The sequence below is a fragment of the Aplysia californica genome, unplaced genomic scaffold (assembly GCF_000002075.1).
Source record: "Aplysia californica isolate F4 #8 unplaced genomic scaffold, AplCal3.0 scaffold00337, whole genome shotgun sequence".
Classification (NCBI taxonomy): domain Eukaryota; kingdom Metazoa; phylum Mollusca; class Gastropoda; order Aplysiida; family Aplysiidae; genus Aplysia; species Aplysia californica.
In genome coordinates, this window is record NW_004797607.1 from 602,359 (window position 1) to 613,048 (window position 10,690).

A 10,690-nucleotide genomic window follows, 5' to 3' on the forward strand; every position below is an offset into this window, starting at 1 on the left:
TGTCTCCTCTCTCTCTCTCTCTCTCTCTCTCTTTCTGTCCACTCCCTCTCTCTCTCTTTCTGTCCACTCCCTCTCTCTCTCTGCCTCTCTTTCTTTGTGTCTCTTTGTCTCTCTTTCTCTTCACTGATGTGAGCTCAAATTACATTTGAAATCACTTCTAAGTTTTGTTAAATTATCATACCTTTTGTTAAATTATCAATCGTTATCTTCAGTCGGGACCTGAAAGGCTCTTATTATGATTGATCCTCAACTTTCTTTATTAATACCTGACAGAAGTATGATTACCTTTTGATTTAACCTTTTCTTTAATGTCAAAACATGTTAGTCAAATCCACTTTTTAGAATAATTGTTGAATAGTTAGAACTGAGATTTGAATAAAGCCTTTAAAAAAAGTAAATCGGAGTGGAGAAGAATAATGTGATAGCACCTGGCCTCTTAGTAACTGATGTTGGTCCTTTATTGAAAAGACATAAAATCAACAACACACATTCATCGTTGGGTTTATTTTCTCTTGATACCTGACGTATATGTTTCAAACCTCTGTATGTGAAATGATATACTGGGTCACAGTGTGTATTGCTTTTCAGAGGTAAGTCCAACTTCTTTTATTCAACACTATTATTTCTGCCTTTCTTTAATTTTTTTCCCCATTTAGTAAGGGCAGTTATTATGTTGATATGTTCTTCTTTACTTGAACTAAGCAAAACAAATTGAGACATTTGTCAATTACTCATAGAATACAGGGCAGTGCATTCATGTGGTTGAATATGAAAAATTTATTCATGAAAGTTTATTGAAAATTCATGTATAAATTTGTATTTTGAACAGATATGCCTTGTTGGTAGGCCGACCTCCCTTCGAGACAACGACCCTCAAAGAAACCTACATGCGCATCACAGAGAACTCTTACGTGCTTCCACCATCGCTGTCTCCCCCGGTCAAGAACCTGATCCGCCGCTGCCTGAACGCAGACCCTCTGAGTCGCCCCAACCTGCACGAGATCCTGGCCGATGAGTTCTTCACTTGCGGTTACCTCCCCCGCTCCCTGTCGCCAGCGTGTTGCACCTCGGTGCCTAAGTTCCCGGCTTATTCTAGGTACACCAGCAACAACAGGTGTGTGTGTGCACTCGTACTAATTTTTCTTTTTCCTTCCTATATATTGATGGTGTCCCGGTCAGCTCTGAAAAAGCAGAAAGGTTTTGCTAAAAGTACTGATGATGATGTCTCCGTATTGCTATCTGTTTATGAAGTCAGATAGCTTTCCTGGGGATGTTTCTTTCATCATGAATTAAAAGTTGACGTCTGTGCGAAATGTAAAGAATTATGGTCCTTGGTGAGACTTGAGACGGCTTTTGGGGAATTTCAGATTTGTTTGAAATGTGCCTGACACCATCGATATAAAATTGCTAATCATAACCATTTTGTAACTTGGATTTGTTTACATTTTGTTTCTTTCTCATAACAGTTTTTAGGACTCGCATTTGTTTATGAGTGTGTATGTGTGAGTGTATATGTGTACATGTGTGTGAGTGTGTGTGTGTGTGTGTGTGTGTGTGTGTGTGTGTGTGTGTGTGTGTGTGTTTGTATGGATTATTGTCTTTGGGGTGCATGTCAGTTTCAGCTTTTTTGGGGTGTTTATTAATGCTTGTCATAACAGTTTTCTAAAATGACCTTTGAATCCTAAAAGCTTTCTAATTTTGCTCTTAACTTATTCTTGTCAGTGTGCGTACTTTTATAAGTGTATTTATCTGTGTTTGATTCTCTTTTGTGTTCCTCTGACATCACAGTTTCTTTGAACATCTTTCACAACTCACATGTGGGTGGTTGGCGGGTGCTCTGGTGTGGTTTGCTCCTTCTTTCCTATCAGACATCTATCGTCCTGATCTCTCCTCCTTCTTTTTTGTGTTTGTTACTCTCTTGTAACACCTCTAATCTTCGGCACTTATATGACCTTATTGTGTTGCAAGTGCCATAAAACTCTTACTAAAACAAAACAACTCACATATTTCATATCTCTCTCACCCTGTTCATATTTCAAGTCAGTCTCTTTCTCTTTCACCTTAACTTCACCCTTCATTCGCTGGTGATAGTTAAAAGTAAGAGACTTCTTGAATTTTATATTATTTTTATTTTGTACCAGTCTACAGGAAAGTTGCGTATATCTGCCAAATAAAGCTTAGGTTGCTAAAATTGAGTTGGAAGTTGTCCTTAACAATTTCATTCTGGTTTTCAATATCGAGTTGTGTAATTATTAGAATGAGCAGTTACTGAGGGAGAGTGAATATAGTGTCTGTGCTGATGTAAAAAAAAATATGTGGGGATGGTCTTTTTTGAAATTCTGTAACTGTAGCCATTTCCCTATTAAGCCCTTGGTGATATCAATCTCGTAGTTCCATGTGATATATGGGGAGAGCATTAAAGTAATTGAATATTTAATGGCTTTAGGTTGTATTCTGACCGTTACTGTTTAACTTGCTGGTGGTTGGAGTGCACCACTGTTAGGTCCTACTTCTTTACTTTCCTTCTGTTGTTTCTGTCTGTCTGTTCTACTTTTTCTCAACACTAAATGATCATTATTGTGTCAATGTGCTTCTCATTAATCAAACAAACAAACTGTATAACTTGACTTATGGCGTTGTGTCGGTGTATGTTCTGACTTGTTTCACACTGTGCTATTTGAAGCATTTAAATCATTCCCATAGCCCTTCTGGCATTGTACTATGCCTCTCTTTGTTGGTTTCCTCAGACCCGTCTCCTATGCAGTTCCCAATGACACTAAGACAGACCCTATGGGACGGCTAGGAAATGCTCTCAGCCAGATGCACCTGGACTCTAGGTCAGAGAACCTTCTGGAAGAAAAGGAATTAGAGGATATAGAGAAGAAATCTCCCCGTCACTCGCCTACCCACAACAGCCGCAGCAGCGACAGCGGACACCCTGGCAAGGACAACATTCCCAGTGGTGGCTCCAACAACGAGGGGAGCTCCGGAGACAGATCCCGCTCTCCACCGCAGAGAGGTAAGAATTTAAGAAGTTTTAGTGAAGAATTTTACAACACTTGCAACACAATAAGGTCATATAAGTAGTGCCGAAGAGTAGATGTTTTGCAAGAGAGTAACATACACAAAAAAGAAGGAGGAGAGAGATAAGAACAATAGATGTTTGATAGAAAAAAAGGAGCAAACCACACCAGAGCACCCACCAACCACCCACAGAGGTAAGAATGCATGAGGGCATTGCTTTCCTCGCAATATCGGTGGTTAGAGGTCGCCATTGGTAGGTCCTACTTCTTTCTTTCCCTTTGTTGTATCTGTCTGTCTGTTTTGCTCCTCCTCCCCCCCCCCCTTTCACTAAATGACAGCTATTGTGTCAATGTGCTTCTCTTTACTCAAACAAACAAACAAACAAATAAGCAAACAAACAGTTCTCTTAAGACAATGTTGTGTCTTCACTTGTGTTCAGGATTTTGTCTTAGTTTGTTTCTGTTCTGCTGTTAATACTAATAATAGTCTTGTTTTTGAAGGAAAATGCTATTCCTCTGTGATTAATTTGGTGTAAGTAGTACATTTTCACTATATGCACTTCTTAAGTCAATGTTGTATTTCATGTGTTTCAGATCAATCTGGCAAGCAGAGATCTGCAGCAACCCTGCTGGAGGCTCTGGGAACCTGCCTTGAACACATGCCTAAGTGTAAGCATTTAGATTATTATTCTCATTTCGATTCGTTATATTTTTTGTTTATAAAAAGTTATGTGTACCCTCACAGGTCATGTTTGCAGTCTTTGTTGTGCCCATATATTTATTGTGTTGTGGGTTTGACTCTGTGTGTGTGTGTGTGTGTGTGTGTGTGTGTGTGTGTGTGTGTGTGTGTGTGTGTGTTTAAGAGAAAGAGAGAGAGCGAGACAGAGAGAGAGAGAGAGAGATTATGTTGCTTTGTGTGTATGTGTAGGTTGTGAGTGTGCATGTGCATGTATTTGTGATGATGCATAGCTGTTTGTTTTATTTTGTAGCCTCGAATCACAAAAGTTGTCTAAAGCACACTGGCTTTTACCTCAGAAGGAAGATCAATATCGCATTTTTTCCCTTTATTTAAGGGAGATCTTCAAAAGAGGATGTGCATGCAATTGAAGATCCTGTTCCCTGGCTCTTTTTGTTTACGGCAAATTTAATTACTACATCCTGTGTATCTTTTTATAAACACAAAAAACTATATCTGAAGATAATCTCCCCTCTCATGTTTTCCAGCATCCAGAGCCAACCCGACACCGGTCAATTGCGAGATAACCTGGGTCACCAAGTGGGTGGACTACTCCAACAAGTATGGCTTCGGCTTCCAGCTCTCCAGTGACGCTCTTGGAGTTCTGTTCAATGACACCTCCAGGATTATTATGGCCCCAGATGGAAGGTAACAAAATACTTTGGAATATGTATATGTGAGGCATCGTGGTGAAATCAGGAGCTCGTCAAAACAATGAAATATAAGAAACTGTCACTTTTCCTCCAGTTTGGCAATTTTTATTGAATTTTTTTTTTTGGCTCAACACCTTCTATGTCCATTTAAAAAGATATTTCTGTGTGGAAATCACTGAAATGTAAATGTTTAGTATCCAAGAAATTTCAAGATACGGAAGTGACGGAAATTTGGCGGCCATTTTCTCACTAATTTTACCCCTGAAACCAGACGACCCCACCTCTTGCAAGTGCAAATATCTCAACTTTGATTTGAGTTAGATGGGTATTTTTTTCACCAAATGCAAGACAAATGAACATGCTTTAAGATGTTACCAATAACTCCATTTTCCCAAAAATTGACGAGTGCCTGATTCCACCATGTCGTGCCACATATATCTTTCTCTGAGCTTGTCCTTGATGTAATTTTGATACGATAAAATTGTTTTTGTAGAACAGATATTTTGACACATATACTCGTTCTGTATATATATATATAATATATGTGCCATGACATGGTGGAATCAGGTGCTCGTCAGTTTTTTAGCGTATGGAGTTATTGGTATTGTCTTAAGCCAGTTTATTTGCTTTGCTTTTGATTAAAAAATACACATATATCTTGAAGAGAAGTTGAGATATTTTAGCTTGAAGGAGGTGTCAGGAGTAAAATTAGTGAGAAAATAGCCACCAAAGTTTGGTGACTTCCAAAGGTGTAGTGTCCTTGGAAACTGCAACTTAACATTTTTTGTGACTTTGATTAACATTTTTGGTAAAATCATACAGAAATGTGTTATTAAGTGGACATAAAAGATGTTAAGCCCAAAGCGAAAAAATATTGATAAACATTGTGAAACGTGTGGAAAATGTAGATTTCTTTGATGTGGTTATTTTGACGGGCACCTGATTACACCACGATGCCACGCATATTTTCTTTTCTGTTATCATTTCTTGATACTTTAAATATTGCCTTCATTTTAATTTACAATTTACCTGCTTCGATAGATTGAGATAGATAGATTGGCTTCTCCTAACACTACCTTCAACTTGTTGAGTGTTCTGGCACAGGGATTGTTTGGGGAGTTATCAAGGCTTTCAACCTAAACGACTTGGTTCTGACAGAAGTGGGTAGTAAATTCAGTGATCCCACCTGCAAAATAATGTTCCAGCGTTGGAATTCTTATCATACCATAACCTTTGCTAGTTGGAAGGTGCTTCGATGTGGTTTGCTCCTTCTTTCCTCCTATCAAACATCTATCATCTTATTCCTTCCTCCTCCTTTTTTTGTGTATATGTGACTCCCTTGTAGTACCTCTAACCTTTGGCTCTTGTATGATGTAATTGTGTTGCAAGTGCCGAAAAACTTTTTCTAAAACCAAAACTAACCATAACCTACAGAGACAGACGTGTGTTATTAATGTCCTGTATTTCTCTCCGTCCCTCCTCTCCTTTCGTGGGTGGTTGGCGGGTGCTCTGGTGTGGTTTGCTTCTTCTTTCCTATGACACATCTATCGTCCTTGTCTCCCCTTCTTCTTTTTTATGTTTGCTACTCTCTTGTAACACCTCAAATCTGTTGTCGCTCATATGACAGTTGCAAGCGCCATAAAACCTCTACTAAAACTAAAACTAAACCTCTCCTTTCCCAACACAGAGCCATCCAGTACTATGATGTGACAGGCAAGCTGTCTGCGTTCTCGTCCGACTGTGTGCCTGAGGAGCTGGAGAGGAAGACCACTCTGCTGCAGTATTTCGCCCGTTACATGGACGAGCACTTGATCCAGGTATGTCGCTCGCTAAGCATGGGTGGGTGGTTAGTGTGGGTTTGTGGTTGGTGGATGTAGGTGGGTTGTTGATGGATACTCTTTGTCTTCACACCTCATGATCTCTGCTGCTTTAGTGTTGACCTTGCTCAGACTTATTTCAAGACATTTTAATACTGGTGTAGAATAAAAATGTAGAGCTTGTAAAAGTTAGCTGAGCTGTTGTTTCAGTCCATCAGACATAGTATTTAAAAGGTTACATATAAGAAAGTCGACAGCTATCGTTAGTCTGTGAGCTTGAAAGAAACACAGTATTCATGACTTAAAACGTAGGGAGCTGTGCAGTGGCTACCAGCATTGATCCATTTGTAAAACTGGAGATTTATTAAATGGAATATGATTTAATTTTGTTGCAGTTTAAGACCTTGTGATTACTTTGTGGTTATTACATTGTTGTGCAAAATGGCATTGTAACTTTAAGTCTCTAATGGGGACTAATAATGGTGGGGTTTTTTTTCTCTATTGTTCCATCAGGGTGGTGATCTAGAGTACTCAAGCTGCAGCGATGCCTGCTCCTGGTCAGGTTCTCTCTTTCTGAAGAAATGGTTCCGCACAGCAAAGGCCATCGTCCTGTATCTCAGTGATGGAACTCTGCAGGTACGGATAGTCTCAGCTTTGATATGTGTCCATTTGCTGTTTCTCTCTGGAAATCAGCTAAATGTAGAACTGATGTTTTTTTCCCAAGATAATGATTACTTTGCTGTTCACTTTAGACTGCACTGTTAGAGCAATACATGTACAAAAGAGGTCTCTTCCCTTCCACATACCCCCTCCCCCCTCCTTGTTCTGTTTTCTAATAGAAAGTATGACATGTTGTAAGTACAATAATATTTAGAACAAGTATGCTGCCATCTTATTTTCTTCCTCCTGCCCCAGAGCCAAGTGTTCTGTCTCCATTGTGCCTTATTCAAATTTAGTAGAACGTTGAATTCATATGATAATAAATTGCACTTATAGAGGAAAAATTGGTAGCTCACACTAGTTGACCTCTCAACGACCCGTATGCTAGTCATTAAAGTTGGTATCATAGAAAAGAGCTCTTCAACCCTTGTTGCTCTGTTCAAAAACTCTCTCAATCACGGCCTGGCCCACTACAGAGTAGCCAATTAACCCTATCCGTACGTTGTCTTTTACTATTGTATCCATATGACGTGGGGTACTCTGTGCCACCACTTTCCAAAGAGGAAATTTACTCGTTAATCCGATCCGTATGCTTTGCATAGCAGTCTATCAAAATGATTTTTTGAGAAATACTGAAAGTTTCAAAGAGATCTTTGTACTAGAAGTATTCTAAAATGTGAAATGACCCCAGGGTGTACGGATAGGGTTACACTGAGGTAACAGAAGCTGATTTAGGCTATAATTTTATCACAGAGGAGCAGTGACACACTCCAAAATTATGGGTGTTAGGTCTGAGTATGTTTAGATGTTGACTTAACGTAGTGTTAGTTCCTTACTCGTTTAGGTGAGTGAGTGGGTGGTTGGCGGATGCTATGATCTGGTTTGCTCCTTTTTTCCTATCAAATATCTATAGTCCTTATTTTTCCTTCGTTTTTGTGTGTTTTTCGAACACCTCTAATCTTCGGCACTTTCATGACCTAATTATGTTGCAAGTGCCTTCAAACTCTTACTAAAACAAATAAAACAAATCAGATAGGTGCTCTGTTTCTGTATTCTCCACTGTCACCTTGTCCATTACTTTTTTTTGTTTGAGTAGGTGGTTATAGGGTTACTTTGATGGGTCCTACTTCTTCACGCTCCGTCAGTTTTTGTTTGTTAGTTTTGTTTTGTCCAAGCACAAAGTGCTGGTAATTGTGTTGTATGATGAAGATATTCTTACTTTTCATGGCATGTGTTGTCTTTGCAGGTGAACTTTTTCGACGACCACACCAAGCTGATCTTGAGCAGTGTGAAGAACGAGTACGTGGTCACATACATTGACCAGGACCGCTGTGCCCGCACGTATGGCCTGAGCCACGTACTTCAGGAGGGCAGCACCAGTGACATTCTTGACCGTATGACCTTCGCACGCTCCATGCTCAAGAACCTTGTGGACATCGAGGGCGCTGACATTTGAGGGTAGCCGAGAGAAACACTGCCCTTCATTCTGCTAGTCTCACCATACAAACACTTAAGCCACTCAATCTATTTTACAAAATAGTGTTATGTTTATTTACTATACTATGTCGCTGGAAGCCGGCATAAAAAAAGCAATATATAGATAAATCTTTTATTTATAAATGTTTTTACTATTCCTCTGCACATGCGATGAGATATGTGTACCACCACGGTGTGCCAAAATGTACGAGGTTCAAGCTCCTGTCACGCTGTGTGTTGCTCCGGAGCGTAGGCGGACCTCGATGGGTGTGATGTGTGAGCACCAGAGTCTGAGACCTGTAGACTGTCATTTCGTTGTGAGTGGAACCGGTGCATCTAATTTCCGGTACTTTTCTCCATCTTGCTCAACCCAGGGTCTTTTCCTGGTTGTGCTTTCCTTTCGACCACCGGTCTTGGGGGGCTGCTCTACATTGACATTTCACCATCAGCAGCTGAGCAGCACGTGTCAGTTAGCTTGGTTACTTATTGCTGGCAAGGTCAGTGCTCGTTGATTCCATTAGCATCTAGAAATAAGCATGGTTGCCACTTACCCTCATCGGCATCATCTATGAAGAGGGCTGAGTTTCCTGTATCTTTTATTTTTATGCAGAGAATATTGAGGTTCTCAGAGTATACAAAAAGGTGGATGCATGGAAAAGATTTTCGTATACAACATTTTCTCATACTTGTATCGGAATAGATGTCCTGAATGAGTGAAAAATAACCTTGTACATAGGGTTGAAAGTTGTCTTATGAATCAAAACTCTTGGGTCTGAACATAAAATTTGATTTTCTCTTGTCTGGGAATTATTTCTGTTCCTTTTATAGACCTAATTCTTTTTTTTTTTCCAAGGTAAACCTAATCCCAACTAGTGCCTGTTCTTGGAACTAAACTCTTTTGCCAACTGCTTTCATGATTGCCTGTAACTGGGGTTTTAATTCCTTTATTTTTATAGTTTTCGTTTTCGTTGTTGGACATGTAGGTTTGATCCAGCGGAAAATATAAAGACCTGTTCTTGATTTTCATAAAATGGATCTATACATTTGTTTTCATTTGTACTGACCAAATTGTATGTACACATTTGCTTCAAATTGTGTAGGATGATATTTGTGAGATGCTTCAAAATATTTGGAAGTACCATGTCCAATTGTGGTGGAAACTGCGAGATACTTGTTCCATGAGAGAATGGATGAGGTTTTTTTACCTTGTATTTTACATGCCTATGTACAGTTGCAAGTAGTTTCAATGTACACATCTGAGAATGACCAGACGTAGCTATTGTTGTATATAGATGTGAGTTTGTGTGTGTGTGTGTGTGTGTGTATGTGCGTTTGTGTGTGCGTGTTTCCCGAACATTCTGATCTCCAGCAGGGTGGAGGACTATATAGCAGACCTCCCACCAGAATGCACGTTGTCTCCCTCAGGGCAGCTTATTAGCTTTATCTTGTTGTACCAGAACTCCCAGCTGTTGTCCTTGATAGCGATCTGTTTGTCTGTCCTGGCGCAACTCTTGTGTCTTTGGAACAGTTTATGTTTCCTCAGTGAAGACAACTCAATTCGATTGTTGCCAAAAGTGTTTTGTTTTTCAACACCTAAAAGTGGCATTAGCAAAGTGATATTTGAGATAGACTCCTCATTGCTTCTTTTGTTCTCTCTGTATCTCTCTCTGTCTTCCTCTCTCTCTCTCTCTCTCTCTCTCTCTCTCTCTCTCCCTCTCCCCTCATTCTCTCTCTTTCACTCATTCTCTCTCTTTCACTCACTCCCTCTCTCTCTCTCTCTCTCTCTCTCTCTCTCTCTCTCTCTCTCTCTCTCTCTCTCTCTCTCTCTCTCTCTCTCTCTTTCTCTCTCTCTCTCTCTCTCTTTCACTCACTCAGTCCCCCCCCCTCTCTCTCTCTCTCTCTCTCTCTCTCTCTCTCTCTCTCTCTCTCTCTCTCTCTCTCTCTCTCTCTCTCTCTCTCTCTCTCTCTCTCTCTCTCTCTCTCGTTTAACGCCTTATGTTCCTACCAGTGGAGTGATCCAGTTGTGCAGTGGGACCAACATGTTCCGTCTTTCTGCCTAAAATGCCTTCAAAGTAAAAGGATTCCATTTTATATAATTATCTACTTTTATCGCAGTATGCAGCATCCTCTAATTTTGTTTTAATTCAAGATGGTCAATAGTCCTAAGTGTGACAGCATGTGATGTGCAAGAGTGGTGTTTTATTTTTATCAGTACACATTTCCAAGTTTCTGGAAGAAGCTTGCAATAAGAATATGTTTGCTTTCTTTGTATCAATCATTGTTAATGTACTTGTATGTTATTAAAAGTTTGTTTCTTTCACTCAT

The 10,690-nt window shown here is 39.8% G+C and overlaps 1 protein-coding gene across 2 annotated transcripts in view; it reads left to right on the top strand.

Moving 5' to 3' along the window:
* Positions 1 to 10,073, top strand: part of LOC101863827 (serine/threonine-protein kinase PLK1) — a gene marked incomplete in the record, with an annotated part of 103,259 nt that extends 93,186 nt beyond the window's left edge. For both annotated transcript variants that reach the window (XM_013085037.2, XM_013085036.2), the window contains 7 exon segments: positions 830 to 1,114; positions 2,748 to 3,019; positions 3,618 to 3,692; positions 4,248 to 4,407; positions 6,100 to 6,229; positions 6,743 to 6,865; positions 8,136 to 10,073. In XM_013085037.2, the coding sequence (XP_012940491.1) occupies positions 830 to 1,114; positions 2,748 to 3,019; positions 3,618 to 3,692; positions 4,248 to 4,407; positions 6,100 to 6,229; positions 6,743 to 6,865; positions 8,136 to 8,345 (1,255 nt within the window).
* Between the last annotated feature and the right edge of the window lie 617 nt (positions 10,074 to 10,690).